The 21,960-nt window shown below is 41.2% G+C and overlaps 2 protein-coding genes across 2 annotated transcripts in view; both read left to right on the top strand.

Annotated features, from left to right (window-relative positions):
* The window catches only part of Grin3a (glutamate ionotropic receptor NMDA type subunit 3A), a 195,859-nt gene extending 175,393 nt beyond the window's left edge, over positions 1 to 20,466 (top strand). The window contains exons 7-9 of the mRNA XM_004638060.1: positions 12,943 to 13,107; positions 14,248 to 14,324; positions 20,127 to 20,466. Coding sequence (XP_004638117.1) covers positions 12,943 to 13,107; positions 14,248 to 14,324; positions 20,127 to 20,466 — 582 coding nt within the window. The remainder of the gene's footprint in view (positions 1 to 12,942; positions 13,108 to 14,247; positions 14,325 to 20,126) is intronic.
* Ppp3r2 (protein phosphatase 3 regulatory subunit B, beta) lies at positions 2,229 to 3,043 on the top strand. Its single transcript, XM_012516180.2, has one exon. It carries the CDS (start codon positions 2,290 to 2,292, stop codon positions 2,800 to 2,802), a length of 513 nt encoding a protein of 170 aa, XP_012371634.1. The 5' UTR covers positions 2,229 to 2,289; the 3' UTR covers positions 2,803 to 3,043.
* Positions 20,467 to 21,960: the final 1,494 nt, after the last annotated feature.

The following is a 21,960-nucleotide window of genomic DNA, read 5'->3' as shown; positions in this document are numbered from 1 at the left end:
TCAGCCCACCGGGGGGCGGGCTGGCTGGCATGTGGTGCTGGGGGATTGAACCGCGGTCCCTGATGCTTTTGCTAAGCTTATTCTAAGTAGGTGCTTTAGACCACTGAGCCATCTCTCCAGCCCCTAGAATCAGCATTAATGAATATGTGTGATGCCCAGTAATTGCTTCTTCTACCCAACATCATTCTTTACAGGGAAAAGCATATGCTTCCTTTGGTACCTGCTCTTCCTACCTAATTTCCACGCTACACCCCAACTCTAGCCATAAGATTCAAATAAAACTTGCCCTACAATATAGAGAATGTCTGATAACTGAAGAATAGAAACACAACCCAAGTGAGACCAATCGAAGCCTGTTCTTGGGATTTGTGGGTATCTAACTAGAACAGTCCCTTCTGATGATTTACTTGTATTCAGACATCTGTTATAGATTATTAACTTCCTATTGTAGCAACTGCAATAAATATATTTCTTTTTGCTGAATATCTTTCAATTATGTGAAATTCTTCCAACAAACCTTTTTTCCTAAGCTTTTTAGAGGTATGTTCTCTTACCTGAAGCCAAGAATCTAGACTACACTCTGATTTAAGACAGAAGATTTGGCCAGCAACATAAGTTGAGTGATACTAAGCCATCCTGCATGTCCATATGCATGCAAGAATATAATGCTGTTCTACCACTGCCACCTCTAATTTTTCCAGGGCCTGCCTATTTATAGAGGTCTTCGAGCATACAGGTGAATAGCTGGCAGCATTCAGACACTGATTCCAGGCATCCTGTAACACAAATTAAGGTGATGCTTTTAACATTGCAAATATAGTAGGTTTATACTTTTTTTTTTTTTTTTTTTTTTCGGAAGGGTCTACAAGGTGTTCAGGATCTCACTACTAGATCAGACTCATAGTGATCTGCCTGTTTACAGCCTCCCAAGAGCTGAGATTACAGGTACACAACACCACACCCAGTCTCAATTGCCATCTCAGCATACCCCAGGGGTGGGGCTGGCATAGTAGGCCAGGGGATCAAACCCCCAGCCCCTGTGCCTGCTTGCAGGCACTTCAATTCACTGAGCTATTTAGCTGGCCCTATACCCTATTTATAAAGCAAGCAATTAAGTAAAAGAAAGCATGTTCCTGCTCTAATATTGCAATTTAACTGGTAAACAAAGTTTTATTTAATATTCATGATCAGCTTTTTTTAAAAAATTAATAAATCATTGTGTATGAATCCAAAATCATTTTACTATAGAACATTAAAACTGCTATTCTTAATGGTATGGTACCCAGTAGCTTACTTAGTTGTGTCAGTTTCAGTGGTTACCCTAAGACTGATCTGACTAAAGTGAAGAATACAGACTATTCCAGTATCTTTTAAAGTGAAGGAGCCTTAGCCCCTTGAGTATGATTTAGTAGCCTAAGGTGGCTCACAAGCCCCTTTGGACTACAGTGCTCCCGGACCACATTTACTTCTTATGCATTTAGAGTAAATGATGTGCTGTTCCAAAAGAAAGAAGCAGTCTGAGAAGACCTAGAAGATTAATTTTCAACAAAAAGACCTAACTGAGATAAAGGGGAAAGTAGAGGCCACTGCCATTCTCTATACACACAAAAAGGACTTTCTGGGCCTCCTGCAGCTGCCGCTGCTCTGCAGGACAGCCACCAGGTGGAAGGCAACAAAAATTGGGATCAAAGTAATAGAACAGCAGACAGTTCACTTTTAGGCTTTTCTTCTTGAAAAACTTGCCTGGAACGCAGCATTGTTTGTATCTCTCAGGAATGTTAGTGGCTGTAGGGGATCCATATAAGAAATCCTGTGTGACTCCTGGTGGTCTCTTCAAAGACTCCAAGTCCACAGCCTGAAACATACACATCCAGGAGGCCTGCAAAGGAAGCGTCGGGAGTCCTGAGTTTCAACCTTTATGAAGCACACACTGTATGTCAGGCTACTGCCGTGAATAACACAGATGTGGTCCGTGCTCATTCGAGTTTTACTTTCTCTACGATGGTGGAGGCGGGGGGGTGAGAAAATAAGTTCAAGGGGAGCTGGGGCTGAAACCTACAAAGGGTGTGAGAGAAGGAAGAGAAAGGTGTAATCCAGCTGTCTGCCTCTCGCTCGCCCTTCCCCCATCTCCACCTTCCATCTACCCCTCCCCTCCTCCTCCTTCTGCTCACTGTCCCCCACCTGCCCTGAGCTACACCAGTGCTGCTGGTCGCGAGCCCCCAGCCATGAGAGGGGTTCAACTGCCAGGCTCCCTTCTTCCACCCTGTGAGCTGTCGCTCCGCAGCCGGAATGGGAAACGAGGCGAGTTACCCAAAAGAGATATGCTCTCCCTTTGACCAAGATGAAATTAAAAGGCTAATCAGAAGTTTCAAGAAACTGGACGTGGACAAATCGGGCACTCTGAGCGTGGAGGAGCTTATGTCCCTGCCCGAGTTACGGAACAACCCTTTGGCGAAGCGAGTAATAGACGTTTTCGACACAGATGGCAATGGAGAGGTGGACTTCAACGAGTTCATCTTGGGGATCTCCCAATTCAGCGTCAGAGGCAATGAGGAGCAGAAGCTGAGGTTCGCCTTTAGCATCTACGACATCGACAGAGATGGCTACATTTCCAACGGGGAGCTCTTCCAAGTGCTGAAGATGATGGTAGGAGAAAACCTCAAGAACTGGCAGCTGCAGCAGATGGTGGACAAAACCATCATCATTTTGGATAAGGATGGTGATGGGAAATTATCCTTCGAGGAATTCAGTGCTCTGGTCAGAGGCCTAGAGGTGCACAAGAAATTGGTACTGACTTTGTAAGCCCTTTCTGTAATAGCTTCATCCAATAACCTTTCTTTCTTCCCTCTCTTTCATCTCTACTTAAGGCATTCAGCAACTATTTCTCTACTACCCGAAACCGCTTCTCTTTTTGAAACTTTGGCTTTGTCACCAAGGCTGTGTCAGTAATTATTCTCTCAATGACTCAGAGTATCACCCTAAGCAGAAGAGAAAAATGAAGGAGTTTTGTGACGAAAGAAAAGAAAAATGGCTTAATAAATTTTTTGTTGTTGATTCAGTGACCAAAATATAAAATGTCAACAAGAACTTGAAAAGCTCAAGAATAAGAAAATTCATGTCTTTGCTTTTCTTTCTTGTGGTGTTGTAGGTGGGAAGAATTTAGGTAATTTACATTGGGTGTCAGGTGAACTGTTTTCACTGTTCTCATTTACTCATATTCAGACATCTTGGACAGATTATTAACTTTCTGTTGTAGCAACAGGGACAAATGCAGTTCTCACCCTGAGTATCTTTTAATCACTAGCTATACAACAACAGCCTGTTTTCCCCATATCATGCTACAGCTCCACTCCCCATGATGCACCCAAAATTCCACGAGTTTATTTGTGAAGTGGAAGTCCAGTCCAGCTCCTCCTGTCTCATTGCTTTAGTCTTTATCAGAAACTAGCCTTGGGGGGACCGGAGAGATGGCTCAGTAGAATAAGCACTTCCCTGGCAAGTTTAAGGGACTGAGTTCAATCCCTGGTTCTACCAAAAAAAAAAAAAGGCAAGCCTTGGGACTCATGTAAAATAGTGATAAACTTGGACCAAGTGCCCAACCTACCTACCAGCTCCAGGGGCAGGGGATATTCAGAGTTGGCTGTCCATTCCAGTCTTCCAGGCAAACAGGGCATGTCCTTCTCAGAAAGTATTTGCCTCCAGCATTCAGGCCCACCTTAATTGAAGTAAGTGGGACACATACAAAATGGCTTTCCCATAGTTACAGAAAGAAAAGGTTCAGGCTTCCATACACTCTACCCCATGCTTGTGGGGCATTAACTAGAGGGCAATCTGGGATGCCCAGCTGAACTGAGTTAGTGTGCTTCTGGGTGTGGAAGATCCACCTGAGGATTGAGCCAACATGATGTAAAAGGAGAGTAGGAGGGGAAGACAGAATGCTGATGAATTTCCTGGAGAAGCTTGTTGTGGTTGTTCCTGATACAAATCCAGCTGTTGTCATTCGAGGAGGAGCTACTGTCCTTGCTGTGTGGACTGGATGGCTGCTATTATCTTTGGGGGCTCTCTGGTTTTCTTTAACTTTTGTCTTGAACATAGCTTCCTGGCTCCAGTGCAGATCCTTCAGCCATCTAGCACAGACCTTTCACCATGCCAGCATACTTTTGAGTTTTCACCACCAGACTGAGGGGCTTCCCAGTGCACATCCTTGGTACCCACTGGCATGCAACAGTGCCAAGAGAAGGTGAGATGCAGGCCCTCAGCTGAACTCAGGCGGGACATTGCCATGAGATCCAGGCCCTCTGCCAGATTCTTGGGCTCCAGACAGATCTCTTGCACTCTTCTGCATCTGATTTTTTGATTGAATTTTACAAAACAATCCTAGAAATTACGTGTCCTGCAGTAAATCTATTCACTTAAGCCACTGACTGTAACAATGCTAAAGTAGTGTTGGAGTAGTCTGTGCTTAGAAAGGTAGAGATCGCCAACCATGTCTCCATAGCAGAGGCAAATACTAGCCATAGTACCTGAACTTGGTTTTGAAAATCAGACCTGAGATCTACCAGAGAAACAGCGCTTTCATATCCTTAAGAGTTTTTTCCCTAATAGATTATTTAGCCTAGATTTCCTCCTAATGCTGTATCCAAGTATGTGTACTGCAGCCTTTTGTTTCTAGGTGAGATCAGATGCTCTCCCTAGTTCACTATGTCATGTCAGTAGCTTGAAATAGTCATGGTGGGAATAGTATATCATGGAAAATAGACACTACAGTGGCTTTGTTTTCTTTGGAGTGTCACTTTACGAGGGAATGCATCTCCTGCTCCCACCTTCAGCATTACCAACTCTCTGAAGTCACTCCCCATTGCTCTCAAATCTTAGAATACAAACTATTCTCACAAGAGCAGGGCCAAGAACCATCCCAGCACATGGGTAGAATGACTCCATATAAAGTACCTAAGGGTGTCAAAATACTTAATAACACGTACTCTTTTGTACTTACAAAAGACAGCACTCTGGTGGTCTTTTTCAACAAAGATGAATTTTTATGAGATCTGAAGAAGCTGGCAACTTAACCAGAAGAATAAAAATGCAAAAGAAGAAAAATCCACAAATTTAATCACTGACAGGACACCCATTTATTAAGGCACACTGCTATATTTTTAATAGTTTACTGAGGAAGTACAAAAAATAGGAATGCTTGTTCCTTTGATTCCTATAAAGTTCCAAAGCAATGGATTAATATTCAGTAAACACTCTCTGTCCTATACTAAGAGTCAGAATTCCATTGTCAGGTAATATGGTTGAAAGAGACAAAAATATTGGATTTTGATTAGTTACAACCAGCTCATCATCATAGTTGCAATTAGTTGTATGAACAGAAGCAACTTTTGTGTCTTTCCTCTTATTTAAAAAAAGGTCCAGCCCAGGGTCACTTTCAGGATTCAAAAAGATAAAATATGTAATGTGCCTAGGATACATTAATTCTACTAATTCCCTTTCTCCTGTTGTGGGATTTCCAAGAAACTAGAGAGACCAGAAGGAATTTCCAGGCCTCTGTAACGGCATACTGTCCCAGCTACTAGAAATGCTCAAAACCAGGCTGAACTCTGAACTAAGGAGAAGTCCTTTTATTCGATTTGTGGCATCAAGCCAGTAGAGATACAGAGGCAAAACAAAGGCAGTCAGTTATCCTAGCAGCTAACCCTATCTTACTCTTCAGCACAAATCTTGAGCCTCTCAGCATGTTGGGATGCTGGGAAGCTTGTTTATAACCCCACTGCTTAGCCCTGTCGGTGATGGTACATACTATTGCCTCTCTAAGAGAAGAGATTCCCATGACAGAACTGCTTGAAGTGTCTACCTTACCAGCAAGAAAAGCCAGGGCCTCAGTCAGAAACCCCAAATCTGCATTCTTAAGGGAGGGGCTGCCCAGGAGCTGCTGGCCTGAGCTGGAAACATTTCACAGAGGGAGAGAAAGGCAAAGTATGTCTCCAAGTTCTGCTTTACCCCTGCCTCCCCTTCTGCAAGATCAATATGTAATGACACAGAGTAGGAGCCAGTTGCTCCTCGCCAGGAATCTCATTTCTTTGAACCTTAGTTTATGAAAATTTAGACAGTCTATATGTTAAAAACTATCAACATGAATAGCTACTTTGAAGATATTAATACACAATGTATTAACCACTACTACTCCCCTACAATCTTGTTTGGAAATTTTGTACCATTGTTTTTATAGTTCACTTTTCTTTTTTCTTTAAGATAAAAGCAAAAAAATTAAAAACTATCAGGTAGTTTGACACAGGTAAACACATGAAACAAAAATAGGAATGTAGTAAGGTAGAAACACTATTTGGTTACATCCATTCTAAAATTAACTGGACTTTTGTATAATCCTAGACTAGCACAAAAAAAAACAAAAAAAAAAAAAACAAAAAAACACCAGGAACAATGTTAATGTTCTTGTCACGCCTGAGGGGCCAATAGGCTTCTGAACTTAAGAACTCAAGAAACCTTAGAAAAATTCTCTAGTTCTGGTTTACTTTGTGGAGGAAATTTTACATAAGGCAATTGAGTGCCTCAAGCTAGCCAAGAAGACCTCTTTTAAAAAGACATTATTTATGGTTGCAATATGCACATTAGGATATGGAAATTTTGAATTATGACACGGAGCTTGAAATATGTTAGATTATGTATTCAAATTTAACATGGATAAGTAAAACATTCAGCTTCTGAAGTGGCTAGAATCATAGGAAGCCAGTTGCTCAATCTACCCTAATGTATCTTCCCAAGTCTTTGTAGCAAAACTTTGAGAGCTTGTTTCTGGTTTTAGCACTAAAAAGATCTGATTAGATATTTGGGGATATGAGTCACATTTTCTTCCAACTTAATACTTTGATTTCCCCCAACCCCCTCAGTTAATTGTCAGTTGCCAAAAAAAAAAAAAAAAATCCACATCACTCCCTAGGATGATGATAATAGATAACATTTATGGAGTCATTACAATTTTTCATAAAGCCTTATAGATGACGCTATGGAGAGACTGGAATCTTCTTCAAGGTCACACGTCTGGTAAGTGGCAAATCAAGGATTCTTCCCAGGCTTTCTGATTCTGAATTCTGAGCTTTGTCTGTGCCAATTGTGTTCCTCTTATTTGTAGAGCTCCAAGGTTTGCCTGTCTCAAATTACTTCTGATAGTATTTTTAATGTGATCAGATCAAGCATCACTTTTCACAAAAGAGGAAACAGGCCCACAGAGCCAATTTGCTGATCAAAGAACAAACAGCTTCTACCTCTTTTCTACTTTGCAAACAAATTATTAGGCAAGATAGTTTTATTTATGTATTTATTTTTAATGTATTTCATTGTTACAGGATCTCATTACACAACTCAGACTTGTGGTGATCCTCCTTTCAGCCTCCTCAGGGCTGGTACTACAGGGGTATGCCACCACACCCAGACTCTGGCCAGCTTAGCCCATCCTGGGGGTGGGGCTGGCACAGCATGTGGTGCTAGGGATCCAACTGCAGTCCCTGTGCTTGCCTAAGAAGGCACTTTAGTCTGCTGAGTTATCTCGCCATCTCCATGGGCAAGACAGTTTTAAATCATCTTCCCATATGCAGCTCATCTTGAGAAGCAGATGAAATTATTTAGATTAAATGGTAACAGCAACTATTATGCTCTGTGGCTACAGAAGCTAGTAACAATATGTTACCATATATGCTAATGGAGTTTTTTTGCTTTCTTACCATACTGCTGTCTCCAAGATACTAGACAGTCTACTATTATATGGCCTTCTGTAAAGGAATAAGAAGGCACTGCCCTCCTCCACCACCAAAGAAGCCTTCATCAACTAGGCTCCACCCATTCTTTGCCTCACAGTCCCATGTAAGACCAAAATTTACTCTATATGAGATGGAAAATCAGCAAGGGTCCTTGAACACAGGAGTGACATAATGTTTTTAGATGGTTATTCTTGCTGTTAAGTAGAAAACAAACTGAAAGAGTCATGGAAAATAATTAGAAAGTAATTTCAATAACCTAGGTAAGAAGTGATGATGGCTTGGACCATGGTGGTTGACGCAAGGTGGTGACAAGTTATTAGATTCTAGATCTACTGCAAAGGTCAGGTCTGCCATGTTAGCAGAAATTAAAACTTCTTGATGTTAACAAAAGAGAAGTCAAAGATGACTTCAGAGAATTTGCTTTGAAATATTGAAAGAATGGAGTTGGTTTTAAAAAAAAAAAAGTATGTAAAAGACAGATTTCAGGGAAAAAATTAAAGTTTGCTTCAGATATATTAAGTCTGTGATATGTATTACATACCCAAGTAGAAAATCTGAGTATGGAATTAAAGAATGACAGTTCCCAATTCTTGGAGTCTTTGCATATAGGTAGTGTTTAGAGCCAGAAATCTGGATGAAAAAGTGAGTGTAGCAAGGAATTGAGAGCATGCTCATAGTCACATCAGAAAGAAGAGGAGGAACAGTGAAAGAGGCTGAGGTAGAATAGAGAGGGGTATCTCAAAACGAATAGAAGGAAGTCTATAAATGGGGATACAGCAATCAACTGTCCAACCTACAGACATTAATAAAGTGAAAGTTTACTTGGGTTTGACACTGTAGCAGTAAACAACAGCTGAAAGGACTTGTCAGGTGACTGGGGAAAGAGAGCAGCAAAAGTGTGATTAACTAGGTCCAAGACTGAAACAGAGAACAAAAATTGAAACCAGTTTATATAGAGAACCAAAAAAATTGAACTGCTGCCTTATGTCGGGAAATGTGGATTTGGCTTTAAGGAGCATTAGTTCCATAGGACTTTATTGGTAACATCTACAGCAAACAACAAGTGAAATATTTTAATCACATTTCTTGTTGGAAGTTTGAGAACCAGTCATTTATCCAGCTAGCTGTTTCATGTGTCCACATCTAAGCAAAATGAAAAAAAAAAGAGGGGGTGGGCAGGAAGAAAATTGGCATTTTTCACCTTTACATTTTACTGAAGCTTCAATGATCTGAGTGGAAGCCATACATTTGATAGCACAGGTGTCTCCTTTTGTCTGAATCTAGTCTGCTCTTAGAAATACTGGTCAGTAAATTTCCATTATTTTAAGTGGGAAAAACAACAAATTCTTCCTGCTTCATCCAAGAACAACCTCAGTTTCCCTAAATGGCACTAAAACACACTTTGACACCTATACATAGGTAATGTCCCATGCAGGACGCATGTGTTTTTCTATATAACATTTCAACAAAAATTTCTGCATAATGTTAAGCATTTAAAATACCAATGTTCTAGTGCTTTGGTGTGTAGGTCTGGGTACATCATGGAAAATATGATACCAGATGCAAACTAGGTTTTCCCTCCATGGTACAATGAATATTTATTAACTTAGTTTAACAAAAATGAAGTGTTAAGCATGTTGCAAAAATCACTGAGCAGGGGCCGGGGAGATGGCTCAGTAGAATGAGCGCTTCTCTGGGAAGCACAAAGGTCTGAGTTCAATCCCCGGTTCCACAAATAAATAAAATAAAATAAAAAATCACTGAGAAAAATAAACAAGACCATTTTTTGATTGGTTGCTTACTAATTAAATTGCTTAAGTGTAATGAGGTGGGCTGGAGAACCTTGAAGGACTTAAATGAACCATGACTGCTAAATCGTGGGACAACCTCTGACACTGGAGACTAGAAGTGTGTGACTGTGAGAGGTCAAATGAAACTGCAGATGAAGAAATGGGTGCAAACCCCCTCAAAACTTATGCTTCTTTGCATTCGTTTTTGCTGTCATTTATACAGCTCTCAACAGCATGAAGGTTATGCATTTTTCAATGTGTTTTTCCTCATACCACTTGCAACTATAATTGTCATTTTGTCTATCATGACTAAATTAATTTTATAGACTTGATATTGAATGTTTATTTCTCTTCTTCTTCCTCTGATCAACAATGAATGTCAAATTGACCAATTTCCACTTTATTAGGGAAAAAAAACATTTTCATTTGATAATGTGGAGTAGATGCATATATCTAACACCAAACATATTTCAAGAACATGTTCCTCGGGGAAGAGCGGCTGAATTACAACAGCAGCTGCGCATCTTATCACTCAGACTCAGACACAGCTTCAACATTTTGTTTGGTGCTCGCAGGCAGATTACAGTGGATTTTCAATTCAGATGCTGAGTTTTTGAACAAAACTTTTTTGCAGGTTGTTACAAGGAATAGGAAGTGGGCATTCAGACAACAAAGGACACCAGCAAATTTTGTTCACTCAGGAGGTAGTGGAGGCCTGGGCATCACACAGTCCTGGAGCAACAGCCTGGTTCCCCCTTATACGAGCTTGTATGCTTTTGAATACTGTACTTAACCTTTATGCATCTCCATTTCCTCAAATGTGAAATGGAGATAGTAATACTTAACGCATGGTGTTATTATATCACCATGAAGGTGCACTGTGGTATTTGGCACACATATACAAAATGCCTAATTAAAAAAAATACTTCTATCAGTGTGCGAGTATGAATCTCAGAAATTTAAAAAGGAGTAATATAAACTGAATACAGCTTAAGTATTACTGAGGCAATTTGAAGAATATGAGATTATTATGCACAAAAGAATAGAGGGAAAAGCCATGGATTTAAAGGCAAGATGATTTACTGTAAGTTGCATTGTTCTTTTTCATCTTGACACTGACTTACAAGAAAACAGTGCCCACTGGCTCAAAAGTTTTACTGAATGTTTGACAATGTTAGTGAAAGATGAATTTTCTCAGTTTGTTGTTTATCCACAGCCATAATTAGTTCATTAAATCTTTCTAATAGCCACGGCTTGTTCATATTGCAGTGGGTATAGGCCAATGGCTATTTTCAATCACATTTGGATATACTTTCTAGAGCTCAAGTTTATACAGTTGGTTACCACTTGTACAGATACTGCAGGAAGAGTCCTGTTGCCAGTGCAGCCTTCAGGGCCCAGTGCATCCAGATCTTCCCCTAGATCAGGGTTCCTTGTTTCCCAGGACTGACCTCCTGCCTGTAGTCTGAGGTCATCTGCCTGATTTTGCTGGTTTCTCAGGCTCCCGGAATTGTGATCCCCTGCTCAGCAACTGTCTTTCCTTCCCTGGAGATCCTAAGGCTGGTCTTTGATTCACAGCTACTGCCTGAAGTCCTATTGTTGAGAAAATAATCAATGAGCTAGGCTCCACCAAATCCTGAACTCTCTGAGCTTTTTGCCGCTGAGACCTAATCCCCAGATAAACCTCTTAATATAGAGCCAGTTCATAAGCTATTTTTCACTAGCTGTCTCTCTAGGAGTGGAATGGGTAGAGATGGGGAGAGCAAAGTAAGGAAAATTCCTTAAAGAGGATGAGATATCACTTATATCAGACAAAGGAAGTAGTGAAGTGTGGGGGCTCTACAGACAGACTGAGGGTTTGAATCCTAGCTCACCACAACTTTACAAATGTTACTGCTCTTCTTTGTGACTATTCACCTCTAAAGAAGAGGTAGTATCAGCCTTATCTTACAGATTATTATGAACATTAGTTTCTACATATTCGGAATTGTGACCTATGCATATTAAATGCTAAATAATTCTCAATGAAAAAGAAAAAATAAATAATTCTCAATGATAGTGATGACAAAAAGCCTCCATCAAAAAATATCAATCAAGTTCCTTAGCATGACATTCAAGAGCTAAATAAAACATAGCATTTTATTTTTAACTATAAGATGGGGGTGGAGTTGTAACTACTTCATTGCAGAACTTCTTTTTTTTGGCAGAAACAGTGTTTGAACTCAGGCCCTTGTGCTTGCCAGGCAAGCACTTATTCTACTGAGATATCTTCCCAGCCCCCCTCATTGCAAAACTTTTATCTGGTTGAAAGATGACAACCAGGGGCCTGACAGTTAGCTCAGTTGTTTAAGCACCTGCTATACAAATGCAGTCAGGCACAGCATATGGCTGTTCAATCCCCAGCTCCACCTGTCTTACCAGACTTGTCCTTCGGCAGCCTGAGCCACCAAAAAAAAAAAAAAAAAAAATCCTTTTAAAAAAAGAAAGATGACAACCAATAAATATGAAGTGCTTTGTATCACTGCCTAAGTTCATTTGCTGACTTAATTTACTATACTTTTTATTATGAGCAGAATATATTTATTGGGGGAAAGAAAACTCCTGTCCCAAGGGGGGACAGAAGTGGGACCCTGAGCAGGTAGTCCATGGGAAGCTGTCTCTTCCAGGGCCTTTTATAGTGCAAAACCATGCGGTGAGGTGGGTCTGTGGTGGTGGAGAATATGGGAACTTGCTTAGATGGGAACTTGCTTAGATGGGCTGGAGGTGGGACAAAACTATGGTCAACCAATGAGATTGCAAGCACCATTGCTTGGGTATGAGTGTATATCCTCATCTGCACAATGAAGGTATTGAACTAGATGATCTCTCTGTTCTCTGCCAAACCAAAATCCACAGTTACTAATCTTATTATCTTTCCCCCTTAAACTCGTAATAATTAGATTTACTCATTCTCTGGCCCTCAGTGAGGCTATGTTTTAACATGTTAAATTTTATTTAAACATATTAGTGTTTCAATATATTACATTTTGTTTTAATATAGTAACATTTTAATATATATTCATTCCTTTGCTCTCTCTCTCTCCTCACATGGTTGTCCAGACCCCAGCCCTTGGGACAACTCCAGGGATTTTATGCACAGTGTGATTACCGTGCCTGGAACCCCCAGAGGCTGCGCTGGGCAGCATCCCACCGGCCACTATGGGTGGATTCCTTTACCAGTAAAGAACAGTACGACTCACTGAGCTCCTGGCTAGGGACACTCTCAAGCTTTCCTTGGGGCTGAAAAGGGGATCTCATGCTAAAAATGAAAAAGAGCAAATAAACACTGGGCCACCAGGATCACCACAGTGACAGCCTTTCCTGTTTTGTCACAGACTTTGCAAATGGGCATCAAACATTTCTCTGGGCTCTTTGTGCTGCTGTGTGTTGGATTCGGTCTGTCCATCTTGACAACCATTGGTGAGCACATTGTGTACAGGTTGCTGCTACCACGAATCAAAAACAAGTCCAAGCTGCAATACTGGCTGCACACCAGTCAGGTGAGTGCTTCGGGTCTCTTGCACCAATCTTCTCATGCTTCAGAATTCCAAATGAAAAAACAATAGAGACCGACGAACTGTCATGTTTTCAGACTCCTCTTGACCCACTCCCACGGCAATGAGGGTGGCGAAGGTATTTTCAGTTAGTAGGTGGATTTCCCTCTATCCCATGAATTCACTTTCTTATGTTATCCCAGTGTCCCTTCTGGTCCCAAGAAACCTCCTGTGCTGCTCACAGAAGACTCAACAGAACTGTTTTAAATCAGAATTCACTTAATAGTGAGGACTTGAAGAGATGCTGTGAAAAGTCTGTGTCCCGCAGATTCTTTTCTTGTTAAAATTAAAACCCAATAAAGAAGTTTGAAGTTCCTGTCCCTCTTTAGTGATTCCATTTGCTCCTGTTCTCTTTTTCTCTGGTTCTGAGGTTTGAGGCCCCCTAGTGCCAAGGACAAGCCACATGGGGCCTTGGTTCTTCCAATCAGACAACTATACAGAGATGGATTGATAAGAAAAAGTAAAACTGTTGACATTCTGAACATTCAGGCACAACAGTTTGCACATTTCTCCATGTAGGACATTGGCATGGAGAGCCAACAGCAACTGCCTCCTTGTCTCCTCTTGCTGCCCACTTCTTGCTTTGTTAATGTAAAACCATTTTTCCCTTAGATGTTACTCTCATTGATTTAGTTACAACTAAATTCTATTCTTATTTTTATCTCTGGGGAAAACTGCACACAAGTGATGTTCTCTGTTCTATGACAATATGATTATTTTAATTCCCAGGAATTCTGCTTCCCTTCTTTGTCATGGTTACCACGAAATTTGCTTATGATTTTGACTCTTCACTAGCAATTGCATAAGGACCCTTGCTATACATGAGTTATGACAGTGCTTCTTTCTCTCTCATTTCTAAGCTTTTACCAGATCACTTTGCTTTTCTTCCAGGTAGGACAACAACTTAGAATTTTTGTTATAGAGATTAAGGGCTGAGTGTTGATCCACTATCAGGCAACCCTGGAAATTAGGTTAAAGAGGCCAAGTTGTGCAGCAACTGGACACTCCATTAAATTTCAAGTGGTACTTTTTCCCCATCAGTGTGCTTCTAATGATCACTACCTTTGAATCTGTTTTCTCCACCAGAGATTTCATAGAGCATTAAACACATCGTATGTAGAAGAAAAGCAGCAGCGTTTCAAGACCAAACACGTGGAAAAGAGGTAAGAAAAGGTCAACACCTTCTGTCTTTATATTTGCTAAAATAAAAGTTTAGGGATGTAGCTGGAATCTGTGCTCAAAAGTTATGTCTAAATAATGATTCAGATTAAAATCCTGTCAATTTGTTGATCAAATCAATATGAACAGATGCAGTTTCAAACAGAACAAAATAAAACATAAGGGCTGGAGAGATAGCTAAGTGGCATAAGTGCTTGCCTGGCAAGTGCAAGGTCCTGAGTTTGATCCACAGTACCACAAAAAAATAAATAAATAAAATAAAACAAACAAATACAGACACATGTATAGACTCTGAAATGCAACAAGGGCAAAATAATCTCATGGCTAGGTATGGACTATGCAAGTGTGGACTGTGGAGTACAGTGTCATCCATTCGGTCCTGTCTCCACCAACCATAACAAGTACAGTCTTGGGGAAGCTTTTTAACCTTTCTGTGCCTCAAGTTTTTCATTTGGGAAACCGAGATAAAAACGTACCCGCAGCCAGGCAAGGCTGCATATGCCTGTCATTTCAACACTCTGGAAAGTTTAGACGCGAGGATCATGCGTTCAAACCCAGACTGGATAACTTAGCAACTTAGCAAAACCTTACCTCAAAATGAAAGATAAAAAGACCTGGAGATACAACTCAGTCCAAAGATCTAGGTTTATGGGCTGGCCAAATATCTCAGCAGATTAAACCGCCCACTTAGGCAGACATAGGGGCTGGGAGTTCGATTGCCGGGCCTGTCTTACCAACTCCAACCCCGGGGTACAGAGATGGCAATTTAGACTGGGCGTGGCACGCACCTGTAATCCCAGCACTTGGGTGACTGTAAATAAGAGGATCACTGCAAGTCCAAATTACGCAGTGAGACCCTGTACATCCTGTCCTAAATACAAAAAACAAAACAACAACAACAACAAAAAAAAAAACCCAAAGATCTGGGTTTAATCCTCAGTACCACAGAAAAGTGATACCCATTTCTTAGAGTTGGTGTATGAATTAAATAATGCAGTGGTCTCTCACTTACTGCAGAGGTTATGTTCCAGACACCCCTGTGATAATCAGCAAAGTAGTGATGTTGTATTTATTTTAGCATTTATATATATTCTAAGGCTTTATAAACCCTTCCCACACTCCTATAAACCTTTCACCCACTTAAAAAAACACTTCTAATGTTTTAAGTATTTCATTGTTGCAGGGTCTCACAACGCAGCTCAGAGTCATGGTGATCCCCTTGTTTTCAGTCTCCCCAGTGCTGGGATTACAGGCATGTACCATGACGCCCAGACTCGGGCCAACTCAGCCCTCCCCAGGGGTGGGTTGTGCAGCATGTGGTGCCAGGGATCCAACTGTGGTCCCTGGGCTTGCCTAAACTTGCCTAAGCAGGCATTTTAGTCCACTGAGCTATCACACCAGCCCACTTGTAATGTTCTTAACCACTTTCTAAATTTGGAAACCTATATAATTCTAACAACATACATATATTACATGGTACTGCAAAATCCTGCCATATAGTGAAAAATCTGCAATAATTTAGACTACTATTTTTATGAAAACATGCAGAACAGTGAGTCTTCGAAAGCTGAAATGCAGGGGCCCGGGAGATGGCTCAGTGGAATAAGCGCTTGCCTGGCAAGCACAAGGACCCAAGTTCAATCCCCAGTTCTTGAGGGGAAAAAAAAAAAAAAAAAAAAAAAAAAAAAAACAAGAAAATTGAAATGCAAAATAGCGAGGGACTGCTGTATACATAAAAGTCCTGAAAACATCTTAAAATATTAGCTATTATGTACAAAATAATAACTGATGAGTAGTTTGGGCAATAAATTTTATGGGATATTATCTTTTGTGCAGGTTTCCAGTCCCCAACCCTAACACTCCTAGAAATACATGAAATATGTGCTAAATACTTCCTGCCTAATCTCCTCCTGACAGTCCTGGAAACTTCTAGAAAACAACACTTCATTCATTGGCAGTAACATCCATTAAATATATCAGTGACATCTGAAAATTTAAAATTTATACCTTCACCATAGCCAGGCTGTGGATGGCAGCTGCCTTATTTGTGGTGACTGAAGATGATAAAAGCATTTTCGTCTCATTCTCGGTGGCCTCTGTTGCCTGTACCCGAGGCAGCCCTCCTAGTCCTTTTGTGTGCCCAGAGGCCTCAGGGGAGGGCATCAGCAGTAGTGGCTCAGCCATCTGTGGCATAGCCTCAGCTCAAAGCTTGGCTTCCTGGGTATGTCTGAAAGTTGACACTCATACTTCTAATTCAGAACACAATAAAAAGGAGGCAAACAACATGATTTTTTTCTTCTTTGCTGATTACATCTCCTCTGGGGATGCCGCAGTCCTTTCTCTCCAAGTTATACAGAGTTTGCCAGTATCATTTCCATTGTCTCTTAAGTCCTCTCTTTCTAGTCAGTGAGCACTCCCTACCTCCTCCCAGTCTGTGGCATCCCAGTATCACTGTGCAAACCAGTTAGCACAAGCTGTAGATTAATCAGGTCTCAAATGTGGTGTGCGAGGTTATATAAATTTGGCTATAATTACTTTTAATATAACTTTAACCAGAGGAACACAAGAAGACACTGAAGAAAAGATATCTTACAATGATAAAATATTTGTTTCCCAGCAAAAATACAAACAGGAAGTGCTTCATCCTGTGCAGCTCTGGAATTTGGGGGGACAGGGAACAGTGAGAGGATGGAAAAATAGATAAGAGATAGAAAGCTGAGGTCAGGTGGAGCCCTCTCTCTGGCTGGAAGGAAAGGAACTGCTGAGCCATCATGGTACCTTTATTTATACTCTCACAAAGCTGACGTCAATTTCAACTCCTCTGCCTAACAACTTTGTATGCAAGCCTGAGCACCTGGCTTTCTTAGAGCTGGAACAACTTTCTTGGCTTGCCTCTGGAGCTCTTTCTTCTGGGACCTGGCTTTCCTAGTCCCTGCACATGTGATCAATTTCCAGGTTTAGCCATTCCCTACAGCCAGCTCCTAGAGGGAGCTTAATGATCCTCCCTCAAATGCGATATGATTCTTGCATCTATTTAACCTCAATTTAGAGCCAAATGGGTCTGTCACTCAACTTTCATCCTAGAGAAATGGGACTGCAGTAGCTCTCCAGGAGATATAAACAAGGAAAACAAATCATGTTATCCACCCCATTTTCTTCTGTTATACATGAGAGGTACTACTCTCTTGGGCCTACATTTCTTGTGCCCACCTGCCTATAATCCAATACCTACAATAAGTCTTTGGGGTCTCAATGCTGCCAGGTTTCTTTTGAATAGTTCAGTGAGGCACTGAACCTCAGTGTTCCATACTTGCCTTGTAAATGCCAATTTTGCTCAATTTTAGTGTAAAATATTGGTCACTTAATTGGTCATGTTATGCTCTTAAGACTGAAGGATGCCTGATACAAAACACAACCTAAATATTACTGAAGCCAAGAGTGTGGCACTCCTTCATCCAGTTAGACCCTAACATTGTGTATCTATCACCTTGAGTCATACATCATAGAAGCATGGTGATGCTAGGAATTAGGTTTGTCAAGAAAGAATCCAGCTCTTGCTTATTCTTCTGTAATATCTTCCCAAGTAGATATCCAAAACTCTGGAGAACATCACTGAGGTTGCCTGGACAGCCTAAGAAAATGGGGAGGTTCTCTCCTCTCAGGTTTTCCCATCATTCTATGGTACCAGTTATATCTGCTGGCCTAACAATGCTCCCACCTTTTTTGGAACAGTATCTGTGCAAACAAATGCTTGTGCCTACTACAAATTGACATCCTCCCCTGCTCTATATTTATTGAATATGCAGAATAAATGAAAGGATAAAAATGAAGGGATAAGTAAAATGAATGACGATAGGATAAATGAACAAAAGGATAGTCATTAGCAATGAGATTGAGGAAAGCTTTACGAGAAATCAGGGCTATATAAAGAGGTAGATTTTTTTCTTTTTTTCTGTGTATTTAGTACAGGTTCTACAGGGTCTCACTACATAGATCAGACTCTGCAGCGATCCTGTTTTCAGCCTCCCAAGTGCTGGGATTATAGGGATGCTCCACCCTGCCCAGTCTCAATCACAGTCTCAGTGTGCCCCAGGGGTGAGGCCAGCAAGGCACACTGGGATTGCACCACCACCGCTGTGCTCTGCCTAAGCAGGCACTTTAGTCTGCTGAGCTATTTGACCAGCCCTCAGATTTTTTTTTTCTTCAATACAGAGAAAATATGGATGGTGGAAGAGACTTTTCTTATATGTAGTTCTTGATTCAATGTGGAAAAATACAGAAAACTATCAGGCTGTAAGAAAAATTAGGTCTGTATCTTCTCCAATTCTAAAGTGGGTAGAGCTACAAGTAGATTGATTATAGAACTTTTACCCAGCCCTGAACATAGGAAAACTGAATTCAAGTGCTACTTATTCATATTTTTAAAAAGCTAAGAAAAGTCTAAAGATCTATATAGTGATCTGTGCATTTTATAGCCCGGAGAAATTTTCAGTTTGTTTTTGCTGTGATGAATCATCCCACTACTGTGATGGCAGCAATAGTAGGTTGCATTTGAATCCATGTTGAGCTGTTTGCTAATCTGAGTCAGACATGGCTGAACTGGGGTGAACCTGCTTGTATGTGTGCAAGCCAGCTTGGGAAGGGAGTGGGGAGCAGCTAAAGTGTAGCAGCTAAGACTACACATAAGCAGCTACATGTGTAGTCTATGATGGCCTCAGCTGGGTCAGTTGGGAAGATGGAGGACTTCCCACATGGTCTGTCTGCAGCAAACAAAAGGGGACCTGTTCACATGTAGCAGCAGGGATAGGAGAGAGCATGGCACAGTGTAATGCTTCTTAAAAGCTTAGGCTTGAAACTTCCAACTTTTCAATTGTTCAAAAACAGTATGAGACCAGACTTCATTGAAGGGGAGAATAAGTAGGTTCTGCACTCTGATAGAAATAAGCAGCACAGTCACATTGCACAGGTACATGGTTGAAAGGAGGAATAAAAGATTAGACCACTTTGCACCCATTTTGCAAAGTGTATTTCAGAAAAAAAGTCAATGCATCCAGTACCTATGTGGCAATGACTTTGTGTTCATAGCCACTTCTCCATGATGGCAGTAGGTGGTACAATGTATGCCTGAAAGAGGATTACAAGAACGTTTATGTTTGATTTTCATTACCCCAAGAACCTGTGGACTTTGGGGACTGAGGGGATTTAAACATTAGACCTGACTTGTTATTTTCAATCCACATAAAGTTATTCCTATACTAAAATCACTTTGCTGAAACGTATGGCTTACATACTTTTGTTCTTTCAAAAATCAAATAGTGAGCATCAGCAAGGCTTAGTAGAAATAAACATGAGCCATGTATAGTAATGTCCAACAGCAGGCTGATACTAAGAGTACAATATCTGAATAAACCTATTTTTCACTCTTACTAAAGCATCATCTTCACAGCTAAAAGATATTTCAAGGCAGTACTGCTTTCTAAGCTTTCCCTAAAGGAAGGGAATAAAAAAAGCTTCTAAGGTTCCTCTCAAAAGAAGGTGCCAGAGCCGTTTTATCAGATGACACTAATCCCTGTTTCACAGTAGCATAAGACTTGACTTAGGTTCAGAGTCCAGGGCTTCTATTGTCCCCATGTCACTCTAGGAGGCAATCTGTCTGTGGTTTACTGACCTCCTCTCTAAATCCAAGTCCAGTTGTGTACTGCCCCTGCAAAAGGTGGCCAACAGGTAGAGAAAGGCACTTTGAGAGCTGCAAAATGGAATATGAATCCAAACTCATTGTTTTCTAGGACCAACATAGGACCCCGCCAGCTCATGGTATGGAATACTTCCAACTTGAGTCATGACAATCAACGCAAATACATTTTCAGTGACGAAGGAGAATCAAACCAGCTGGGTATCCAAGCCCACCAAGATATCCCACTCCCACCAAGGAGGAGAGAGCTCCCAGCCACGGTGACCACCAATGGGAAAGCGGACTCCCTCAACCTAGCCCGGAACTCAGTGATGCAGGAACTCTCAGAGCTTGAGAAGCAGATTCAAGTGATCCGCCAGGAGCTGCAATTGGCTGTGAGCAGGAAAACGGAGCTGGAGGAATATCAAAGGACAAACCGGACTTGTGAGTCCTAAGCAATCATAATGCTTCCTGTTCTTCACAGCTCCTGGCATTCCTGAGCCCTTGAGATACTGTGTAATGCTATTTTTACCGACTGACGAAAGTGTGGGGAAGCTAAGGTCTTTAAGTCTGCTCCCCCAGCATCCCATGCAGCAGCAATTCCCAAGCTCACCACCCCCAGGTCTCCAGGGTAGGAATCTTTTTTCATAGCAGGAGTCTGAAGTTGGTCAGAAGTAAACTCCAAGTAAGGTATCTGTGAACATCTAGGCAATCCAAGCTCCTGTTATTTTTTTCACCAGGTGCCACAGTAACATTCTGGGTTTTAGCCCTTTCTCTGCACTATTAACAAAAGATGAAATTGTTATTCATACCTATGTTTTAATAAATTCTTGGTACTAATCTTAATATAGAATAGGATGGTCCAGAGTTATGAACACAATTCCTCAATACAGATTTGTTCTACATTCTGAGTGAGAAGCAGGATAACAGCTAGAGAAACTTGGGGGAGGGAGGAGTAAGGATACTTAAAATTAATTGAACTCAAAATCATTGCAGAGAAGGGCTGATTGGATCAGGCAAGAGGGACATTCATTAAAAAACTGGATCTCTGGCCTATTCTGACTAACGGAATATATTTACACACCACTATGAAAGAAGACAGGAAAGTGGTGCCTGGGAACAGAGAATAATAGGCAGATGAGACATTACAAATGCATCCCCACAATTTTGGAGCCAGAAAGACAAATAGGCTAAGGAATGAATAGGACTACACTTCCAATCTAGCTAAGTATCTCCAGGATAGTGTGTGCCTTTTATAAAGGAAACAAAAAAAGAGAAACGCAAAGTGAGGTTGTGACCACAGGATGAAGCTGGAACATTCCTGCTTATTGCCTAGAGTAGGGTAGGTGGGCTGCACTATGGGTTAAGTATTCTGCATGCCACACAGTAGGGCATTTTCAGATCAACAGTCACCTATTTATCAGTCATACGATCCCAAAAAGGGAAAGGAGCCTATGAACATCACAAGTTCCAACATTCAGGAGTCTGCCCTGAGCTTTTTCTACCTGTACAGTAGTCACCAATGCACTCTCCCACCCTCACACCCACTCATCTCTGAGGAGCTATGTATAGGTTTTGGCTCCTTTCATCCTCCAGGTCCCACCTAATGCCTACAAATGAATGGTATAAGTAACCCAACTTCCACTCTGTCTAGCAAACCCTTTCCCAAAGTACAACTGCTTGGGCATGGAGAAAGGAATGCTAGAAACTCAAGAACTTCAGCTCCCAAAGGTTAGCATACTTGAGAGTCACATAAGGAACATCTCAGAGTACAGATTGCTAGGACCCTTCCACAGAGATTAGAAGAGACACAGATCTGGTGGAGGGTCAGAAACATAGCTGATGCACATAACCTGTGACACACACAGGGCATCATCCTAAGATCACTCCTGGAGAAACACTGCTCTGGAAATCTGGCTGCCCCCAAGCACTGGCCGATATGAGGAAGA

The sequence above is a fragment of the Octodon degus genome, unplaced genomic scaffold, assembly GCF_000260255.1.
Source record: "Octodon degus isolate 3935 unplaced genomic scaffold, OctDeg1.0 scaffold00094, whole genome shotgun sequence".
NCBI classification, from domain to species: Eukaryota; Metazoa; Chordata; class Mammalia; order Rodentia; family Octodontidae; genus Octodon; species Octodon degus.
Note: the sequence above shows the minus strand (reverse complement) of the source record. Positions and strands in the feature narration are given on the sequence as shown.

Excerpts from the sequence above, each read along its gene's own strand:
- Ppp3r2 (XM_012516180.2), top strand. The coding sequence starts at position 2,290 with ATGGGAAACGAGGCGAGTTACCCAAAAGAGATATGCTCTCCCTTTGAC.